The sequence below is a fragment of the Bombus flavifrons genome, unplaced genomic scaffold (assembly GCF_040668555.2).
Source record: "Bombus flavifrons isolate JBK064 unplaced genomic scaffold, iyBomFlav1_principal scaffold0022, whole genome shotgun sequence".
Taxonomy (NCBI): domain Eukaryota; kingdom Metazoa; phylum Arthropoda; class Insecta; order Hymenoptera; family Apidae; genus Bombus; species Bombus flavifrons.
This window is the reverse complement of record NW_027184767.1, coordinates 283473-306713: the sequence shown is the minus strand read 5'-3', so window position 1 is coordinate 306713 and position 23241 is coordinate 283473. Positions and strand designations below refer to the sequence as shown.

At 38.0% G+C, this 23241-nt stretch overlaps 1 protein-coding gene across 1 annotated transcript; it reads left to right on the top strand.

The window, feature by feature from the left end:
- Positions 1-703: 703 nt before the first annotated feature.
- Positions 704-2035, top strand: LOC138189251 (uncharacterized). The gene has a single exon (XM_069131382.1). It carries the CDS (start codon positions 704-706, stop codon positions 2033-2035), a length of 1332 nt encoding a protein of 443 aa, XP_068987483.1.
- The last annotated feature ends 21206 nt before the right edge of the window (positions 2036-23241 follow it).

Here is a 23241-nt window from a genome sequence, read left to right as displayed (position 1 = left end):
TTTTATACATTTAAGCTATTAATTTATAACATTTAAGCTATTAATTTATAACATTTAAGCCATTAATTTCTAACTTTTGAACTGTTATTTTATACCTTTAGCCATTAATTTATAACATTTAAACTATTAATTTATATCATCTAAGCCATTAAATTATAACATTTAAGCTATTAATTTACAACATCTAAGCCACTAATTTACAATATTTAAACTATTAATTTATATCATCTAAGCCATTAATTTATAATATTAAAGCCATTAATCTAAAACAATTCCTCCATTAATTCTTAACAACTATACCAATAATTTATAACCATATTCTCCCATTAATTCAAAGTAATTGTGCTCTTAATTTATAACAGTTGTACCATTAATCGGAAGCTGTTGAGAAATGTTAAGTTGGTATGATCGCTGGTTACTACAAACTAAGTTGGTACGACTTCTAACGACGCTCTTTTGTCTTAGAAGTCGACCACGTTGTTCTATTGACTTGAAGACTCCTGTGTGGTAAGACGTGTTATAAGACTGAACTGTTAGACTAAATATATTGGATAAAACGAATCTGAGTGAATCGTTATTTTATAAACCCAAAACCTTATTAAATAACAGGTTATGGGCCCAGAACAGTAAACTGCGGGGAAAAAGGTTATTATTTTTGAGTTTTTTTTGTGTTTTACGAGATAATCCGAGAAGAGACCACGCCATGGCCGATCACGACAGACTAAGTGATGTGGACAGCGATATGAAGCCGGTCCTAAAAAGTGACAATTACGAGTATTGGAAGACAATGACGGAAGCCTCGCTGGTTTTCCTGGGTTGCTGGGAGGCAATAGAACCAGGATTTACGGCAACGCAAAAGCTGGACCCAGAATGCATGAGGAAGGACAGCATGGCACGTGCGTATCTTTTCCGACATGTTCGCCCCGAATTTATCGGAGATATTAAGTCTTTGAAGACAGCGAGGGATTGCTGGAAGGCGCTGGAGGATGTCCATGGGAGGTCCACGTCGATGGACACTGTCCTATACATACGGGAACTGGGTACTATGGAAAAAACCCCCGATATGAAGATCGGAAAATACTGCGGTAAGATACACGATCTATGTGAAAAAATTTCCAACGCAGGTCTAAGAATCGATGATCACGTGATGGCGTGCTTCATCTTAGCCGGCCTCGTGTCGGACCCAAACTACGCGACATACCTGAGGACGGTAAGGCTCGATAAGAATCTAACATCGAGGGCCGTGAAGTCCGATGTCCTACTTGAGGAAAGGAGAATGGAAGCGGCTATGGGTCCATCCGAAAGGAATAGTGCAATGGCGGCTTGCAGACAATCGCAGACCAAGCCCCAACAAGGTCAAGATGGCGCTAAGAAGAAGCAGAAAAACCCAAAAGATAAAAAATGCTACAAATGTGGAAAACGAGGCCACATATCGTACAACTGCCAAGAGGGAAAGGAAGACAAGGAAGGGAAAGACCCAGAAAACAAGGTGGAAGATAAACCGAGATCCAAGGGACTTATCTGCACACTGGCTTTATCATCTATCAACCACGTGGAAAGGGATAGGATCAGCTATCTCGACTCGGGAGCCTCAAACCATATGACTCCGGATAGATATCGGTTCGTGGACTTCGTGCCTGCGGCCGGACAGATTCGGATTGGTAAGGGGCACCTGGAAGTCAAAGGAAAAGGCACGATCGTCGTGAAGATGACCAAGGCTTGCGGCGGGTGGAGTCTATCCTTGTCGAACGCCCTGTGGGTACCCGATTTAGATGTAAATCTAATATCGATCAGGCAATTGGCAGTGAAAGGCGTCACCACTGTATGTACGAAGGATGAGGCCGTCGGCACACATGATGATGGGGACATGGTATTCAACTCAAAGGTAGGAGACAACGTGTACTACCTAGAGACAATACCACCTGAGAGGCATGCGGCAAACGTCTCCATGGGGAACGATCAAGAAGAACCTGGAAATGACAATGACCACGCCGAGATTATTGAAGCTAAGGCGTACAAAGGTGTCGTATCATGACATGAGAGGTTAGGTCATCTACATGGGAATGCGATGAGAAAAATCCCTGTAAGGAGCGTGAAGGAGGATTCTAGGATGCACGAGGAACCATGCGGGGTCTGCGTGAAAGGGAAAATGACAAAAGTACCTTTTCCGAAGACCGCCCACCACATGTGTCGGCGTCCTTTAGAAATAATTCACAGTGATATTAGTGGCAGAACACAATGCAAATCGCTGGGCGGAGGAAATTATTTCGTAACGTTCATAGATGATTTTTCCCGTTTCACGCACGTCAGGATCATCAGTAAGAAGAATGAAGTACTCAAGTGTTTCAAGGAGTACCAGGCGGAGGTGGAGGCCTTACATCAATATAAGATAAGTGCACTTCAAACAGACAACGGGGGTGAGTACACTGGAGAAACCTTCGAGAACTACCTAAAGGAGAAAGGTATCTTACACAGGAAAACTGTCCCTAGAAACCCTGAACAAAATGGGGTCTCCGAACGAGCGAACAGAACTCTGGTCGAGATGTCCAGATGTTTACTCATCCAATCTGGACTCCCTGACTATCTGTGGGGGGAGGCTGTGAACACGGCATGCCACATAAGGAACCTATGCCCATCCGCTGCCATCGGAGACAAGATCCCACTGGAATTATGGAGGGGTAAGAGATGTGACCTCCAAGGGGAGATAAACAGACTGCGAGTGTTTGGATGCAGAGTCTGGTATCTAAAGAGTCCAAGCGGAGGAAAATTCGAGAGCAGAGCGGATGAGGGGATATTTGTGGGATATGACAGACAGGTCAAGGGTTATAGGATTTACCTACCGAAGACCCAAAGGGTGATAATATCCTGTCATGTCAGATTCGAAGAGAACACGTTCCCCTACAAGAGCGCTAAGGTGGAAACGAACCATATAAAGGATAAGTCCTCGGAATGGATATGGGATGTAGAAACCTTTGAACATAGGGGAGAAGCCGGTCAAGCTGACGTCGAGACACAGAGTGACGGAGAAAACGACGAAGGGGAAACCGACTACTTTATGGATAGTTTAACGTGTGAGGACGATCCAGTGGATACTGTGAGTGTACCGTTTGTGCCTAGGAGGTCGGCAAGGCTACACAAGCCAAGAACATGTGATTGTTGTGCTCGCACTGCGATTGTTTGTAAATCTCAGAACATGTGTGTACCTGTGAATGTGCATGAAGCCCTGAGAGGGCCAGACGCCCAAAAGTGGACTGATGCAATAAAAAAGGAACTAGACAATCTAAAAAGTAAGGATGTGTGGGACATCGTGCAAAGACCCTTAGATAAAAACGTTATAGACTGTAAGTGGGTGCTTGCGATAAAGAGAGACCCTGATAGATATAAGGCTAGGTTAGTAGCTCGGGGATTCTGGCAGAGGCCTGGAGTAGATTATTCAGAAACCTTTAGTCCGATAGTAAAACGCAGAACTCTAAGAATTCTGCTTGCTCTATGTGCGGAGAATGAGTGGGTTTACGAGCACATCGATGTGGAATGTGCATATCTCAACAGCCCTCTGGATGAGGATATATACATGGAGCAACCAGAACTCTTTAGAGTTCCAGGCAAAGACAGAACTAAATTTGTGTGTAAGCTCAAAAGGAGCCTGTATGGACTAAAACAAGCTGGAAGAATGTGGTTTAGGCACATCAATAGCATTTTAAGGGGTATGAGTCTGAGCCCATGCGTGAGTGACCCATGTGTGTATGTGGATGCGTCAAAAAGGTTGATTGTAGCTGTGTATGTGGACGACATCCTTGTGTTTGGGACGAATGAGCGGATTGAGATATTCAAAACTAGGTTTAAGGACAAACTAGATGTTAGGATGCTAGGTGTAGACACTCAATTTCTGTCCATCCACCTGAGTAAGCCAAACAGCACCACGGTAGTATTCGATCAATCTGTACAGATAGGTCAAATACTGGATCTGTTTGACATTACTCACGAGGCTGGGGTGGTGGGAGTGTCGACACCGCTAGCTAGGGAATGTGAGGCTGGTTTTGATATTGAACGCGATGAGCCTTTCGACAGCAAATTATATGAACAAGCTGTGGGGCACATTATGTATGTCGCTACTGTAAGTCGTCCTGATGTTGCGTGTGCAATAGGAAAATTGAGCCAAAGATGCGCGAACCCGACTGTATCCGACTGGAAAGCAGTGAAGCGGGTATTCAGGTATTTATTAAAGACCAAAGACTTAACGTTAGTATATCAGAGGACCGGGCAACCTCTGAAAGTATTTTGCGACTCGGATTTTGCGGGTTGTACGGTAGACAGGAAATCCAGGAGCGGATATGTGTTCATACTCGCTGGCGCGGCGATATCCTGGCTATCCAAAAAACAACCGATTATAGCTCAGTCGACGTGCGAGGCGGAATTCGTGGCAATGCAGGAAGCAGCAAGGGAGACAGTGTGGATTTCTTTACTGTTAAAGGAATTGGGTCAACTGTCGTATTGCCCTCGTCCCTGTAAAATATTCTGCGATAATATCGGAGCTATTTCACGGTCAAGAGACGAAATAGTTGCCGAGAGTTCTAAGCACGTCCAAGTGCGATACTTTTACGTTAAGAACTGCGTATCGAGGGGGATACTAGAATATATTTATGTACCTAGTCCGGAGAATGTCGCTGACATTCTTACCAAAGGGTTAAATAGGATTAAGACTCAGCAATTTACCAAAGCTATGGGGCTTGTAGAAACTAGCGATCAAAGGGGAGTGTTGAGAAATGTTAAGTTGGTATGATCGCTGGTTACTACAAACTAAGTTGGTACGACTTCTAACGACGCTCTTTTGTCTTAGAAGTCGACCACGTTGTTCTATTGACTTGAAGACTCCTGTGTGGTAAGACGTGTTATAAGACTGAACTGTTAGACTAAATATATTGGATAAAACGAATCTGAGTGAATCGTTATTTTATAAACCCAAAACCTTATTAAATAACAGAAGCAACTCTACATTCATTGATTTAAATCAATACCATCAATGTGTGTGAATTAATGATTTATATTGTATTATTTTATTAACGAAATCTTTCAGGTCCCTGGATTGCTATTTTATTTCTATATAGCATTATTTTTTAATTTTAAATACAGTACTTAATTTCTCATTTCACTATTTTGTATAAAAGCAGTGGTAACGCAGAGTGTAATTTTAAGATGTAATTTTCCATGTCTGCTAAAAACCAAGGAAACAACACCATATTCATGGAATCAAGGAAGGAAGTGTAGTTTAACCGAAGGCAACGACATCTTATCTGTAGCTGCACATGAGTCATAAGACATTTCAAATAGTGTTGTTGTTTTGCCTCGGAGTACCAAAACCGTTAGATTACAAGTAATTTAAAAACAAATGAACTCCGGACAAAACAATGCCGCCGCTACAATGTCGCCTTATTATAAAATAATTTTACATCTCTGCTTCCAATGCGTAAAAACTCATATGTAAATGGGACCAGAGCGTAGTTACCTCCTCGTGGTGGGTCCCGGTAATTGGTATCGTTTTCCAAATAATAATACACCAAGTACTATTTCGAATATTAGTATTATTATTCGAAAACGATATCAAGCTAAAAACTACTTGAATATAGTCTGGTCTTGATCACCCAAAATAGTTTTGGTGATCTAAACTGGACTAATACCCCCCCGCGGGGGCAACGTGGGACATCGTGGGACATCGCAGGACACCGTGGGATGCGAGCGTATTAGCTTTAATTAATCATAAGATAGATACCTATGTTATGTACATTGTAAGCTCATTCTGTACAAAGATACTTATCTATCTTGGAACGACAAATAAAGATCTCGTCTCTCTTGATCCCCTCGCTTACCATACTGGAAAAATTGTTCCCACGATATATCGGTTCGCGATCACTCAGTTCTTTCAAACTGTCGCGTGGCGTACTCGCTCGCGTGTATTTCGGGTGCGTGCGGGTCAATGTGCTCTAGACAACTCTTCGGATTCGTAAGTCGCCCAAGGACAGCTCTGTCTTGGTGACTGCTCAACGTTTGCATCGGATCACGGGAGTTGTCGTCGTGCCGGTGATGCTTGCTAATCTGTTGGGGATTCAGTCGTGAATCTGCAGTCCTGTCCGATTGGTACTTCGGTACTCGGTCAGGGACCAGCAATTTCACGTCCTCCGTAATCCTGTTCGGCCCCGCGGGAGTGGACCCCACTGTTCAGTTGAGGTATTGCCTTCGTAATCCTGTTCAGCGGTCCCTCCCCGTGAGGGGACCCCACTGTTCAGTTGGGGCCTCTTGCCTTCGTAATCCTGTTCAGCGGACCCTCCCCGGGGTCCACTTGTTCAGTTGGAGTGTGTCAAGTTGCTGGCCTATGTGCTGGATCCACGGCTGAATTACTAGTGGATCACTGGCATCATCTGTCGGCGCCATCGACCGCGACTCGTGTAAGTTTCGAACGGCGAAACAGGAATCGAGATACGGCCAATTCTTGGGCTTTCCGTTGAACCTCGGTGTTATCTCGTGTACGGGGGTACGTCGCGTAGGTTTGTTAGTTCTTTCGAGAGATCGCGATCTCGTCCGTTTCGGGACAGTGTCAGTAGCTTCATCTTCTTCTTTTCGCTCCAAGTTAGATAAATGTGTCTTTGATACCGAATGTTGCCAGTAGGGATGCGAATTATTGTATATTTGTACTGATCGATGTAATAGTTGTGTGGGAGATAGATGATGCGTTACGTATGCCTTGTTCTACGTTTGTAAAGATTCATGTTAGCGCTGCGTTGGAGATATGTGTTTCGCAGTTAGACTACGAAACAACTATTTCTTTACGCAGGCCCATGGTCAAGTAGTGTCAAAACTGGACACTCTGCCAATAGGTTGAATGTCGAGATCGATGTGTAGTGTTAAATAACCCATGGGCGGGTCTCGTGCGTAGTCACCTCCTCGTGGTAAGACCTGGTAATTGGCATCGCTTTCCAAAAATTAATCAGTCGATTAATCTTTGGAATACGATACCAAGCCAAGAACTACGCAACAGTCCAGTTTGGATCACCAAAAGCCCCTAAGATCATTTTGGATGATCTACACTGGACTGCACTACTAATTTATAACATTTAAGCCATTAATTTGCAATATTTACGTCATGAATTTACAACAATAAGTCACAAATTCATAACGTTTAAGCTATTAATTTTTACATTTATACCATTAATTCCTAACATTCAAACTATTAATTTATAACACTTAAGCTATTAATTTATTACATTTCAGCAAATAATTAACAACGATTAAACTATTAATTTATAACAATTGAAACATTAATTGGCACATTTAAAACATTAATTTATAAGAATCAAACCATTCCTCGACAGAATCAGTAAGTCTGGCGCTAATAGCCCAATACATCGATAGATTTAACGAAGAAATACGTAACCGCGATTACAGCCAATTAGATCATATTATTTGCTACATAATTAATAACTGTATCACGTACAGCGATGCAGGCGGTATTGAAGAAATAAAGCCATTTTATGTTACAACTATAACGAGTAAATTTAATCGTTTAACTTGTGAGGAATTAAAAAGGTACCTGACTTCTAAATAAGCATTAAATAAGAATCTTAAATATCGCAAACAGTGATGTAGGTGTTACTCAAGAAAAAAGAACGTTTTATTTTTTAATTAGTACGAGTAAATGAACGAATATCGATAATATAATGTAACGCTTAATATGAATTTTATCTGTCTGATTATTTAATAGCTTAACTTATTTTACAGTAACGTCATCGACTGCCCTTAGGCTCTTTTCCCTTTTTGTCCAAACTAATCGATAGTCGAAAACTAGTATCATGTAGGTGTGAATTTAGTCTTAGTTTCTAGAAACTATTAAAATGATAAAAATGGATATCGTATTAAATCGTAAAAGATGCCAATTTACGATAAAAATTAAGAAATCGTTCAATTTGATTTTGTTACAATGGAAAAACCGTCTCCTGCTATGTCAAAAAATCGTTACCGTTTGATTAACAAACCGACGCCTTGTTAAGTTATATAAGGAACACGGAAGTCGCGCGCGAGCCCTTTTGTGCCTGAAATTCCGGAGAGTGAACATCGAAGAAGAACATAAATATCAGGTAAGTAAGAAAAAATATCGAACAACAACATTCTAACTAGTAATTTATAACGTCTAAACCATTAATTTACAACACTTAAGCTATTAATTTATAACATTCAAGCCATTAATTTATAACATTTAAGGAATTAATTTATAACGTCTAAACTATTAATTTATAACATTTATGCTATTAATTTATAACATTTAAGCCATTAATTTTTAACTTTTGAACTGTTATTTTATGCATTTAGCCATTAATTTATAACATTTAAACTATTAATTTATATCATCTAAGCCATTAAATTATGACATTCAAGCTATTAATTTATAACATTTAAACTGTTAATTTATAACATTTAAACCATTAATTTACAGCATTTAAACTGTTGTTTTATACATTTAAGCTATTATTTTATAACATTTAAGCTATTAATTAACAACATCTAAGCCATTAATTTACAACATTTAAAGTGTTATTTTATACATTTAAGCTATTAATTTATAACATTTATGCGATTAATTTATAACATTTAAGCCATTAATTTCTAACTTTTGAACTGTTATCATATACATTTAGCCATTAATTTATAACATTTAAACTATTAATTTATATCATCCAAGCCATTAAATTATAACATTTAAGCTATTAATTTACAACATCTAAGCCACTAATTTACAATATTTAAACTATTAATTTATACCATCTAAGCCATTAATTTATAATATTTAAGCCATTAATCTAAAACAATTCCTCCATTATTTCTTAACAACTATACCAATAATTTATAACCATATTCTCCCATTAATTCAAAGTAATTGTGCTCTTAATTTATAACAGTTGTACCATTAATCGGAAGCAACCCTACATTCATTGATTTAAATCAATACCATCAATGTGTGTGAATTAATGATTTATATTGTATTATTTTATTAACGAAATCTTTCAGGTCCCTGGGTTGCTATTTTATTTCTATATAGCATTATTTTTTAATTTTAAATACAGTACTTAATTTCTCATTTCACTATTTTGTATAAAAGCAGTGGTAACGCAGAGTGTAATTTTAAGATGTAATTTTCCATGTCTGCTAAAAACCAAGGAAACAACACCATATTCATGGAATCAAGGAAGCAAGTGTAGTTTAACCGAAGGCAACGACATCTTATCTGTAGCTGCACATGAGTCATAGGACATTTCAAATAGTGTTGTTGTTTTGCCTCGGAGTACCAAAACCGTTAGATTACAAGTAATTTAAAAACAAATAATCTCCGGACAAAACAATGCCGCCGCTACAATGTCGCTTTATTATAAAATAATTTTACATCTCTGCTTCCAATGCGTAAAAACTCATATGTAAATGGGACCCGAGCGTAGTTATCTTCACGTGGTGGGTCCCGGTAATTGGTATCGTTTTCCAAATAATAATACACCAAGTACTATTTCGAATATTAGTATTATTATTCGAAAACGATATCAAGCTAAAAACTACTTGAATATAGTCTGGTCTTGATCACCCAAAATAGTTTTGGTGATCTAAACTGGACTGATACCCTCCCGCGGGGGCAACGTGGGACATCGTGGGACATCGCAGGACACCGTGGGATGCGAGCGTATAAGCTTTAATTAATCATAAGGTAGATACCTATGTTATGTACATTGTAAGCTCATTCTGTACAAAGATACTTATCTATCTTGGAACGACAAATAAATATCTCGTCTCTCTTGATCCCCTCGCTTAGCATACTGGAAAAATTGTTCCCACGATATATCGGTTCGCGATCAGTCAGTTCTTTCAAACTGTCGCGTGGCGTACTCGCTCGCGTGTATTTCGAGTGCGTGCGGGTCAATGTGCCCTAGACAACTCTTCGGATTCGTAAGTCGCCCAAGGACAGCTCTGTCTTGGTGACTGCTCAACGTTTGCATCGGATCACGGGAGTTGTCGTCGTGCCGGTGATGCTTGCTAATCTGTTGGGGATTCACTCGTGGATCTGCAGTTCTGTCCGATTGGTACTTGGGTACTCGATCAGACACCACAAATTTCACGTCCTCCGTAATCCTGTTCGGCCCCGCTGGAGTGGACCCCACTGTTCAGTTGAGGTATTGCCTTCGTAATCCTGTTCAGCGGTCCCTCCCCGGGTTCCACTTGTTCAGTTGGAGTGTGTCAAGTTGCTGGCCTATGTGCTGGATCCACGGCTGAATTACTAGTGGATCACTGGCATCATCTGTCGGCGCCATCGACCGCGACTCGTGTAAGTTTCGAACGGCGAAACAGGAATCTAGTTACGGCCAATTCTTGGGCTTTCCGTTGAACCTCGGGGTTATCTCGTGTACGGGGGTACGTCGCGTAGGTTTGTTAGTTCTTTCGAGAGATCGCGATCTCGTCTGTTTCGGGACAGTGTCAGTAGCTTCATCTTCTTCTTTTCGTTCCAAGTTAGATAAATGTGTCTTTGATACCGAATGTTGCCAGTAGCGATGCGAATTATTGTATATTTGTACTGATCGATGTAATCGTTGTGTGGGAGATAGATGATGCGTTACGTATGCCTTGTTCTACGTTAGTAAAGATTCATGTTCGCGCTGCGTTGGAGATATGTGTTTCGCAGTTAGACTACGAAACAACTATTTCTTTACGCAGGCCCATGGTCAAGTAGTGTCAAAACTGGACATTCTGCCAATAGGTTGAATGTCGAGATCGATGTGTAGTGTTAAATAACCCATGGGCGGGTCTCGTGCGTAGTCACCTCCTCGTGGTGAGACCTGGTAATTTGCATCGTTTTCCAAAAATTAATCAGTCGATTAATCTGTGGAAAACGATACCAAGCCAAGAACTACGCAACAGTCCAGTTTGGACCACCAAAAGCCCCTAAGATCATTTTGGATGATCTACACTGGACTGCACTATTAATTTATAACATTTAAGTCATTAATTTACAATATTTACGTCATGAATTTACTACAATAAGTCACAAATTCATAACATTTAAGCTATTAATTTTTACAATTATACCATTAATTCCTAACATTCAAACTATTAATTTATAACACTTAAGCTATTAATTTATAACATTTAAGCAAATAATTAACAACGATTAAACTATTAATTTATAACAATTGAAACATTAATTGGCACATTTAAAACATTAATTTATAAGAATCAAACCATTCCTCGAGGAATCAGTAAGTCTCGCGCTAATAGCCCAATACATCGATAGATTTAACGAAGAAATACGTAACCGCGATTACAGCCAATTAGATCATATTATTTGCTACATAATTAATAACTGTATCACGTACAGCGATGCAGGCGGTATTGAAGAAATAAAGCCATTTTATGTTACAACTATAACGAGTAAATTTAATCGTTTAACTTGTGAAGAATTAAAAAGGTACCTGACTTCTAAATAAGCATTAAATAAGAATCTTAAATATCGCAAACAGTGATGTAGGTGTTACTCAAGAAAAAAGAACGTTTTATTTTTTAATTAGCACGAGTAAATGAACGAATATCGATAATATAATATAACGCTTAATATGAATTTTATCTGTCTGATTATTTAATAGCTTAACTTATTTCACAGTAACGTCATCGACTGCCCTTAGGCTCTTTTCCCTTTTTGTCCAAACTAATCGATACTCGAAAACTAGTATCATGTAGGTGTGAATTTAGTCTTAGTTTGTAGAAACTATTAAAATGATAAAAATGGATATCGTATTAAATCGTAAAAGATGCCAATTTACGATAAAAATTAAGAAATCGTTCAATTTGATTTTGTTACAATGGAAAAACCGTCTCCTGCTATGTCAAAAAATCGTTACCGTTTGATTAACAAACCGACGCCTTGTTAAGTTATATAAGGAACACGGAAGTCGCGCGCGAGTTCTTTTGTGCCTGAAATTCCGGAGAGTGAACATCGAAGAAGAAAATAAATATCAGGTAAGTAAGAAAAAATATCAAACAACAACATTGTAACTAGTAATTTATAACGTCTAAACCATTAATTTACAACACTTAAGCTATTAATTTATAACATTCAAGCCATTAATTTATAACATTTAAGGAATTAATTTATAACGTCTAAACTATTAATTTATAACATTTATGCTATTAATTTATAACATTTAAGCCATTAATTTCTAACTTTTGAACTGTTATATTATACATTTACCCATTAATTTATAACATTTAAACTATTAATTTATATCATCTAAGCCATTAAATTATAACATTTAAGCTATTAATTTACAACATCTAAGCCACTAATTTACAATATTTAAACTATTAATTTATATCATCTAAGCCACTAATTGATAATATTTAAGCCATTAATCTAAAACAATTCCTCCATTAATTCTTAACAACTATACCAATAATTTATAACCATATTCTCCCATTAATTCAAAGTAATTGTGCTCTTAATTTATAACAGTTGTACCATTAATCGGAAGCAACTCTACATTCATTGATTTAAATCAGTACCATCAATGTGAGTGAATTAATGATTTATATTGTATTATTTTATTAACGAAACCTTTCAGGTCCCTGGATTGCTATTTTATTTTTATATAGCATTATTTTTTAATTTTAAATACAGTACTTAATTTCTCATTTCACTATTTTGTATAAAAGCAGTGGTAACGCAGAGTGTAATTTTAAGATGTAATTTTCCATGTCTGCTAAAAACCACGGAAACAACACCATATTCATGGAATCAAGGAAGCAAGTGTAGTTTAACCGAAGGCAACGACATCTTATCTGTAGCTGCACGTGAGTCATAGGACATTTCAAATAGTGTTGTTGTTTTGCCTCGGAGTACCAAAACCGTTAGATTACAAGTAATTTAAAAACAAATAAACTCCGGACAAAACAATGCCGCCGCTACAATGTCGCTTTATTATAAAATAATTTTACATCTCTGCTTCCAATGCGTAAAAACTCATATGTAAATGGGACCCGAGCGTAGTTACCTCCTCGTGGTGGGTCCCGGTAATTGGTATCGTTTTCCAAATAATAATACACCAAGTACTATTTCGAATATTAGTATTATTATTCGAAAACGATATCAAGCTAAAAACTACTTGAATATAGTCTGGTCTTGATCACCCAAAATAGTTTTGGTGATCGAAACTGGACTAATACCCCCCCGCGGGGGCAACGTGGGACATCGTGGGACATCGCAGGATACCGTGGGATGCGAGCGTATTAGCTTTAATTAATCATAAGATAGATACCTATGTTATGTACATTGTAAGCTCATTCTGTACAAAGATACTTATCTATCTTGGAACGACAAATAAAGATCTCGTCTCTCTTGATCCCCTCGCTTACCATACTAGAAAAATTGTTCCCACGATATATCGGTTCGCGATCACTCAGTTCTTTCAAACTGTCGCGTGGCGTACTCGCTCGCGTGTATTTCGGGTGCGTGCGGGTCAATGTGCTCTAGACAACTCTTCGGATTCGTAAGTCGCCCAAGGACAGCTCTGTCTTGGTGACTGCTCAACGTTTGCATCGGATCACGGGAGTTGTCGTCGTGCCGGTGATGCTTGCTAATCTGTTGGGGATTCAGTCGTGGATCTGCAGTCCTGTCCGATTGGTACTTCGGTACTCGGTCAGGGACCAGCAATTTCACGTCCTCCGTAATCCTGTTCGGCCCCGCGGGAGTGGACCCCACTGTTCAGTTGAGGTATTGCCTTCGTAATCCTGTTCAGCGGTCCCTCCCCGTGAGTGGACCCCACTGTTCAGTTGGGGCCTCGTGCCTTGGTAATCCTGTTCAGCGGTCCCTCCCTGTGAGTGGACCCCACTGTTCAGTTGGGGCCTCTTGCCTTCGTAATCCTGTTCAGCGGTCCCTCCCCGGGTTCCACTTGTACAGTTGGAGTGTGTCAAGTTGCTGGCCTATGTGCTGGATCCACGGCTGAATTACTAGTGGATCACTGGCATCATCTGTCGGCGCCATCGACCGCGACTCGTGTAAGTTTCGAACGGCGAAACAGGAATCGAGTTACGGCCAATTCTTGGGCTTTCCGTTGAACCTCGGGGTTATCTCGTGTACGGGGGTACGTCGCGTAGGTTTGCTAGTTCTTTCGAGAGATCGCGATCTCGTCCGTTTCGGGACAGTGTCTTTAGCTTCATCTTCTTCTTTTCGTTCCAAGTTAGATAAATGTGTCTTTGATACCGAATGTTGCCAGTAGGGATGCGAATTATTGTATATTTGTACTGATCGATGTAATCGTTGTGTGGGAGATAGATGATGCGTTACGTATGCCTTGTTCTACGTTTGTAAAGATTCATGTTAGCGCTGCGTTGGAGATATGTGTTTCGCAGTTAGACTACGAAACAACTATTTCTTTACGCAGGCCCATGGTCAAGTAGTGTCAAAACTGGACATTCTGCCAATAGGGTGAATGTCGAGATCGATGTGTAGTGTTAAATAACGCATGGGCAGGGCTCGTGCGTAGTCACCTCCTCGTGGTGAGACCCGGTAATTGGCATCGTTTTCCAAAAATTAATCAGTCGATTAATCTTTGGAAAACGATACCAAGCCAAGAACTACGCAACAGTCCAGTTTGGATCACCAAAAGCCCCTAAGATCATTTTGGATGATCTACACTGGACTGCACTATTAATTTATAACATTTAAGCCATTAATTTACAATATTTACGTCATGAATTTACAACGATAAGTCACAAATTCATAACATTTAAGCTATTAATTTTTACATTTATACCATTAATTCCTAACATTCAAACTATTAATTTATAACACTTAAGCTATTAATTTATAACATTTAAGCAAATAATTAACAACGATTAAACTATTAACATTTAACAATTGAAACATTAATTGGCACATTTAAAACATTAATTTATAAGAATCAAACCATTCCTCGAGGAATCAGTAAGTCTCGCGCTAATAGCCCAATACATCGATAGATTTAACGAAGAAATACGTAACCGCGATTACAGCCAATTAGATCATATTATTTGCTACATAATTAATAACTGTATCACGTACAGCGATGCAGGCGGTATTGAAGAAATGAAGCCATTTTATGTTACAACTATAACGAGTAAATTTAATCGTTTAACTTGTGAAGAATTAAAGAGGTACCTGACTTCTAAATAAGCATTAAATAAGAATCTTAAATATCGCAAACAGTGATGTAGGTGTTACTCAAGAAAAAAGAACGTTTTATTTTTTAATTAGCACGAGTAAATGAACGAATATCGATAATATAATATAACGCTTAATATGAATTTTATCTGTCTGATTATTTAATAGCTTAACTTATTTCACAGTAACGTCATCGACTGCCCTTAGGCTCTTTTCCCTTTTTGTCCAAACTAATCGATAGTCGAAAACTAGTATCGTGTAGGTGTGAATTTAGTCTTAGTTTGTAGAAACTATTTAAATGATAAAAATGGATATCGTATTAAATCGTAAAAGATGCCAATTTACGATAAAAATTAAGAAATCGTTCAATTTGATTTTGTTACAATGGAAAAACCGTCTCCTGCTATGTCAAAAAATCGTTACCGTTTGATTAACAAACCGACGCCTTGTTAAGTTATATAAGGAACACGGAAGTCGCGCGCGAGCCCTTTTGTGCCTGAAATTCCGGAGAGTGAACATCGAAGAAGAAAATAAATATCAGGTAAGTAAGAAAAAATATCAAACAACAACATTGTAACTAGTAATTTATAACGTCTAAACCATTAATTTACAACACTTAAGCTATTAATTTATAACATTCAAGCCATTAATTTATAACATTTAAGGAATTAATTTATAACGTCTAAACTATTAATTTATAACATTTATGCTATTAATTTATAACATTTAAGCCATTAATTTCTAACTTTTGAACTGTTATATTATACATTTACCCATTAATTTATAACATTTAAACTATTAATTTATATCATCTAAGCCATTAAATTATAACATTTAAGCTATTAATTTACAACATCTAAGCCACTAATTTACAATATTTAAACTATTAATTTATATCATCTAAGCCACTAATTGATAATATTTAAGCCATTAATCTAAAACAATTCCTCCATTAATTCTTAACAACTATACCAATAATTTATAACCATATTCTCCCATTAATTCAAAGTAATTGTGCTCTTAATTTATAACAGTTGTACCATTAATCGGAAGCAACTCTACATTCATTGATTTAAATCAGTACCATCAATGTGAGTGAATTAATGATTTATATTGTATTATTTTATTAACGAAACCTTTCAGGTCCCTGGATTGCTATTTTATTTTTATATAGCATTATTTTTTAATTTTAAATACAGTACTTAATTTCTCATTTCACTATTTTGTATAAAAGCAGTGGTAACGCAGAGTGTAATTTTAAGATGTAATTTTCCATGTCTGCTAAAAACCACGGAAACAACACCATATTCATGGAATCAAGGAAGCAAGTGTAGTTTAACCGAAGGCAACGACATCTTATCTGTAGCTGCACGTGAGTCATAGGACATTTCAAATAGTGTTGTTGTTTTGCCTCGGAGTACCAAAACCGTTAGATTACAAGTAATTTAAAAACAAATAAACTCCGGACAAAACAATGCCGCCGCTACAATGTCGCTTTATTATAAAATAATTTTACATCTCTGCTTCCAATGCGTAAAAACTCATATGTAAATGGGACCCGAGCGTAGTTACCTCCTCGTGGTGGGTCCCGGTAATTGGTATCGTTTTCCAAATAATAATACACCAAGTACTATTTCGAATATTAGTATTATTATTCGAAAACGATATCAAGCTAAAAACTACTTGAATATAGTCTGGTCTTGATCACCCAAAATAGTTTTGGTGATCGAAACTGGACTAATACCCCCCCGCGGGGGCAACGTGGGACATCGTGGGACATCGCAGGATACCGTGGGATGCGAGCGTATTAGCTTTAATTAATCATAAGATAGATACCTATGTTATGTACATTGTAAGCTCATTCTGTACAAAGATACTTATCTATCTTGGAACGACAAATAAAGATCTCGTCTCTCTTGATCCCCTCGCTTACCATACTAGAAAAATTGTTCCCACGATATATCGGTTCGCGATCACTCAGTTCTTTCAAACTGTCGCGTGGCGTACTCGCTCGCGTGTATTTCGGGTGCGTGCGGGTCAATGTGCTCTAGACAACTCTTCGGATTCGTAAGTCGCCCAAGGACAGCTCTGTCTTGGTGACTGCTCAACGTTTGCATCGGATCACGGGAGTTGTCGTCGTGCCGGTGATGCTTGCTAATCTGTTGGGGATTCAGTCGTGGATCTGCAGTCCTGTCCGATTGGTACTTCGGTACTCGGTCAGGGACCAGCAATTTCACGTCCTCCGTAATCCTGTTCGGCCCCGCGGGAGTGGACCCCACTGTTCAGTTGAGGTATTGCCTTCGTAATCCTGTTCAGCGGTCCCTCCCCGTGAGTGGACCCCACTGTTCAGTTGGGGCCTCGTGCCTTGGTAATCCTGTTCAGCGGTCCCTCCCTGTGAGTGGACCCCACTGTTCAGTTGGGGCCTCTTGCCTTCGTAATCCTGTTCAGCGGTCCCTCCCCGGGTTCCACTTGTACAGTTGGAGTGTGTCAAGTTGCTGGCCTATGTGCTGGATCCACGGCTGAATTACTAGTGGATCACTGGCATCATCTGTCGGCGCCATCGACCGCGACTCGTGTAAGTTTCGAACGGCGAAACAGGAATCGAGTTACGGCCAATTCTTGGGCTTTCCGTTGAACCTCGGGGTTATCTCGTGTACGGGGGTACGTCGCGTAGGTTTGCTAGTTCTTTCGAGAGATCGCGATCTCGTCCGTTTCGGGACAGTGTCTTTAGCTTCATCTTCTTCTTTTCGTTCCAAGTTAGATAAATGTGTCTTTGATACCGAATGTTGCCAGTAGGGATGCGAATTATTGTATATTTGTACTGATCGATGTAATCGTTGTGTGGGAGATAGATGATGCGTTACGTATGCCTTGTTCTACGTTTGTAAAGATTCATGTTAGCGCTGCGTTGGAGATATGTGTTTCGCAGTTAGACTACGAAACAACTATTTCTTTACGCAGGCCCATGGTCAAGTAGTGTCAAAACTGGACATTCTGCCAATAGGGTGAATGTCGAGATCGATGTGTAGTGTTAAATAACGCATGGGCAGGGCTCGTGCGTAGTCACCTCCTCGTGGTGAGACCCGGTAATTGGCATCGTTTTCCAAAAATTAATCAGTCGATTAATCTTTGGAAAACGATACCAAGCCAAGAACTACGCAACAGTCCAGTTTGGATCACCAAAAGCCCCTAAGATCATTTTGGATGATCTACACTGGACTGCACTATTAATTTATAACATTTAAGCCATTAATTTACAATATTTACGTCATGAATTTACAACGATAAGTCACAAATTCATAACATTTAAGCTATTAATTTTTACATTTATACCATTAATTCCTAACATTCAAACTATTAATTTATAACACTTAAGCTATTAATTTATAACATTTAAGCAAATAATTAACAACGATTAAACTATTAACATTTAACAATTGAAACATTAATTGGCACATTTAAAACATTAATTTATAAGAATCAAACCATTCCTCGAGGAATCAGTAAGTCTCGCGCTAATAGCCCAATACATCGATAGATTTAACGAAGAAATACGTAACCGCGATTACAGCCAATTAGATCATATTATTTGCTACATAATTAATAACTGTATCACGTACAGCGATGCAGGCGGTATTGAAGAAATGAAGCCATTTTATGTTACAACTATAACGAGTAAATTTAATCGTTTAACTTGTGAAGAATTAAAGAGGTACCTGACTTCTAAATAAGCATTAAATAAGAATCTTAAATATCGCAAACAGTGATGTAGGTGTTACTCAAGAAAAAAGAACGTTTTATTTTTTAATTAGCACGAGTAAATGAACGAATATCGATAATATAATATAACGCTTAATATGAATTTTATCTGTCTGATTATTTAATAGCTTAACTTATTTCACAGTAACGTCATCGACTGCCCTTAGGCTCTTTTCCCTTTTTGTCCAAACTAATCGATAGTCGAAAACTAGTATCGTGTAGGTGTGAATTTAGTCTTAGTTTGTAGAAACTATTTAAATGATAAAAATGGATATCGTATTAAATCGTAAAAGATGCCAATTTACGATAAAAATTAAGAAATCGTTCAATTTGATTTTGTTACAATGGAAAAACCGTCTCCTGCTATGTCAAAAAATCGTTACCGTTTGATTAACAAACCGACGCCTTGTTAAGTTATATAAGGAACACGGAAGTCGCGCGCGAGTTCTTTTGTGCCTGAAATTCCGGAGAGTGAACATCGAAGAAGAACATAAATATCAGGTAAGTAAGAAAAAATATCAAACAACAACATTGTAACTAGTAATTTATAACGTCTAAACCATTAATTTACAACACTTAAGCTATTAATTTATAACATTCAAGCCATTAATTTATAACATTTAAGGAATTAATTTATAACGTCTAAACTATTAATTTATAACATTTATGCTATTAATTTATAACATTTAAGCCATTAATTTCTAACTTTTGAACTGTTATTTTATACATTTAGCCATTAATTTATAACATTTAAACTATTAATTTATATCATCTAAGCCATTAAATTATAACATTCAAGCTATTAATTTATAACATTTAAACTGTTAATTTATAACATTTAAACCATTAATTTACAGCATTTAAAGTGTTATTTTATACATTTAAGCCATTAATTTATAACATTTAAGCTATTAATTTATAACATTTAAGCCATTAATTTCTAACTTTTGAACTGTTATTTTATACATTTTGCCAATAATTTATAACATTTAAACTATTAATTTATATCATCTAAGCCATTAAATTATAACATTTAAGCTATTAATTTACAACATCTAAGCCACTAATTTACAATATTTAAACTATTAATTTATATCATCTAAGCCATTAATTTATAATATTTAAGCCATTAATCTAAAACAATTCCTCCATTAATTCTTAACAACTATACCAATAATTTATAACCATATTCTCCCATTAATTCAAAGTAATTGTGCTCTTAATTTATAACAGTACCATTAATCGGAAGCAACTCTACATTCATTGATTTAAATCAGTACCATCAATGTGAGTGAATTAATGATTTATATTGTATTATTTTATTAACGAAATCTTTCAGGTCCCTGGATTGCTATTTTATTTCTATATAGCATTATTTTTTAATTTTAAATACAGTACTTAATTTCTCATTTCACTATTTTGTATAAAAGCAATGGTAACGCAGAGTGTAATTTTAAGATGTAATTTTCCATGTCTGCTAAAAACCAAGGAAACAACACCATATTCATGGAATCAAGGAAGCAAGTGTAGTTTAACCGAAGGCAACGACATCTTATCTGTAGCTGCACATGAGTCATAGGACATTTCAAATAGTGTTGTTGTTTTGCCTCGGAGTACCAAAACCGTTAGATTACAAGTAATTTAAAAACAAATAAACTCCGGACAAAACAATGCCGCCGCTACAATGTCGCTTTATTATAAAATAATTTTACATCTCTGCTTCCAATGCGTAAAAACTCATATGTAAATGGGACCCGAGCGTAGTTACCTCCTCGTGGTGGGTCCCGGTAATTGGTATCGTTTTCCAAATAATAATACACCAAGTACTATTTCGAATATTAGTATTATTATTCGAAAACGATATCAAGCTAAAAACTACTTGAATATAGTCTGGTCTTGATCACCCAAAATAGTTTTGGTGATCTAAACTGGACTAATACCCCCCCCCGCGGGGGCAACGTGGGACATCGTGGGACATCGCAGGACACCGTGGGATGCGAGCGTATTAGCTTTAATTAATCATAAGATAGATACCTATGTTATGTACATTGTAAGCTCATTCTGTACAAAGATACTTATCTATCTTGGAACGACAAATAAAGATCTCGTCTCTCTTGATCCCCTCGCTTACCATACTGGAAAAATTGTTCCCACGATATATCGGTTCGCGATCACTCAGTTCTTTCAAACTGTCGCGTGGCGTACTCGCTCGCGTGTATTTCGGGTGCGTGCGGGTCAATGTGCTCTAGACAACTCTTCGGATTCGTAAGTCGCCCAAGGACAGCTCTGTCTTGGTGACTGCTCAACGTTTGCATCGGATCACGGGAGTTGTCGTCGTGCCGGTGATACTTGCTGATCTGTTGGGGATTCACTCGTGGATCTGCAGTCCTGTCCGATTGGTACTTGCGTACTCGATCAGAGACCACCAATTTCACGTCCTCCGTAATCCTGTTCGGCCCCGCGGGAGTGGACCCCACTGTTCAGTTGAGGTATTGCCTTCGTAATCCTGTTCAGCGGTCCCTCCCCGTGAGTGGACCCCACTGTTCAGTTGGGGCCTCGTGCCTTGGTAATCCTGTTCAGCGGTCCCTCCCTGTGAGTGGACCCCACTGTTCAGTTGGGGCCTCTTGCCTTCGTAATCCTGTTCAGCGGTCCCTCCCCGGGTTCCACTTGTTCAGTTGGAGTGTGTCAAGTTGCTGGCCTATGTGCTGGATCCACGGCTGAATTACTAGTGGATCACTGGCATCATCTGTCGGCGCCATCGACCGCGACTCGTGTAAGTTTCGAACGGCGAAACAGGAATCGAGTTACGGCCAATTCTTGGGCTTTCCGTTGAACCTCGGGGTTATCTCGCGTACGGGGGTACGTCGCGTAGGTTTGTTAGTTCTTTCGAGAGTTTGCGATCTCGTCCGTTTCGGGACAGTGTCAGTAGCTTCATCTTCTTCTTTCCGTTCCAAGTTAGATAAATGTGTCTTTGATACCGAATGTTGCCAGTAGGGATGCGAATTATTGTATATTTGTACTGATCGATGTAATCGTTGTGTGGGAGATAGATGATGCGTTACGTATGCCTTGTTCTACGTTTGTAAAGATTCATGTTAGCGCTGCGTTGGAGATATGAGTTTCGCAGTTAGACTACGAAACAACTATTTCTTTACGCAGGCCCATGGTCAAGTAGTATCAAAACTGGACATTCTGCCAATAGGTTGAATGTCGAGATCGATGTGTAGTGTTAAATAACCCATGGGCGGGTCTCGTGCGTAGTCACCTCCTCGTGGTGAGACCTGGTAATTGGCATCGTTTTCCAAAAATTAATCAGTCGATTAATCTTTGGAAAACGATACCTAGCCAAGAACTACGCAACAGTCCAGTTTGGATCAACAAAAGCCCCTAAGATCATTTTGGATGATCTACACTGGACTGCACTATTAATTTATAACATTTAAGCCATTAATTTACAATATTTACGTCATGAATTTACAACAATAAGTCACAAATTCATAACATTTAAGCTATTAATTTTTACATTTATACCATTAATTCCTAACACTCAAACTATTAATTTATAACACTTAAGCTATTAATTTATAACATTTAAGCAAATAATTAACAACGATTAAACTATTAATTTATAACAATTGAAACAATAATTGGCACATTTAAAACATTAATTTATAAGAATCAAACCATTCCTCGAGGAATCAGTAAGTCTCGCGCTAATAGCCCAATACATCGATAGATTTAACGAAGAAATACGTAACCGCGATTACAACCAATTAGATCATATTATTTGCTACATAATTAATAACTGTATCACGTACAGCGATGCAGGCGGTATTGAAGAAATAAAGCCATTTTATGTTACAACTATAACGAGTAAATTTAATCGTTTAACTTGTGAAGAATTAAAAAGGTACCTGACTTCTAAATAAGCATTAAATAAGAATCTTAAATATCGCAAACAGTGATGTAGGTGTTACTCAAGAAAAAAGAACGTTTTATTTTTTAATTAGCACGAGTAAATGAACGAATATGGATAATATAATATAACGCTTAATGTGAATTTTATCTGTCTGATTATTTAATAGCTTAACTTATTTCACAGTAACGTCATCGACTGCCCTTAGGCTCTTTTCCCTTTTTGTCCAAACTAATCGATAGTCGAAAACTAGTATCGTGTAGGTGTGAATTTAGTCTTAGTTTGTAGAAACTATTTAAATGATAAAAATGGATATCGTATTAAATCGTAAAAGATGCCAATTTACGAT

Bases quoted from the DNA above. Each gene is read 5' to 3' on its own strand.
- LOC138189251 (XM_069131382.1), top strand. From the start codon at position 704: ATGGCCGATCACGACAGACTAAGTGATGTGGACAGCGATATGAAGCCG.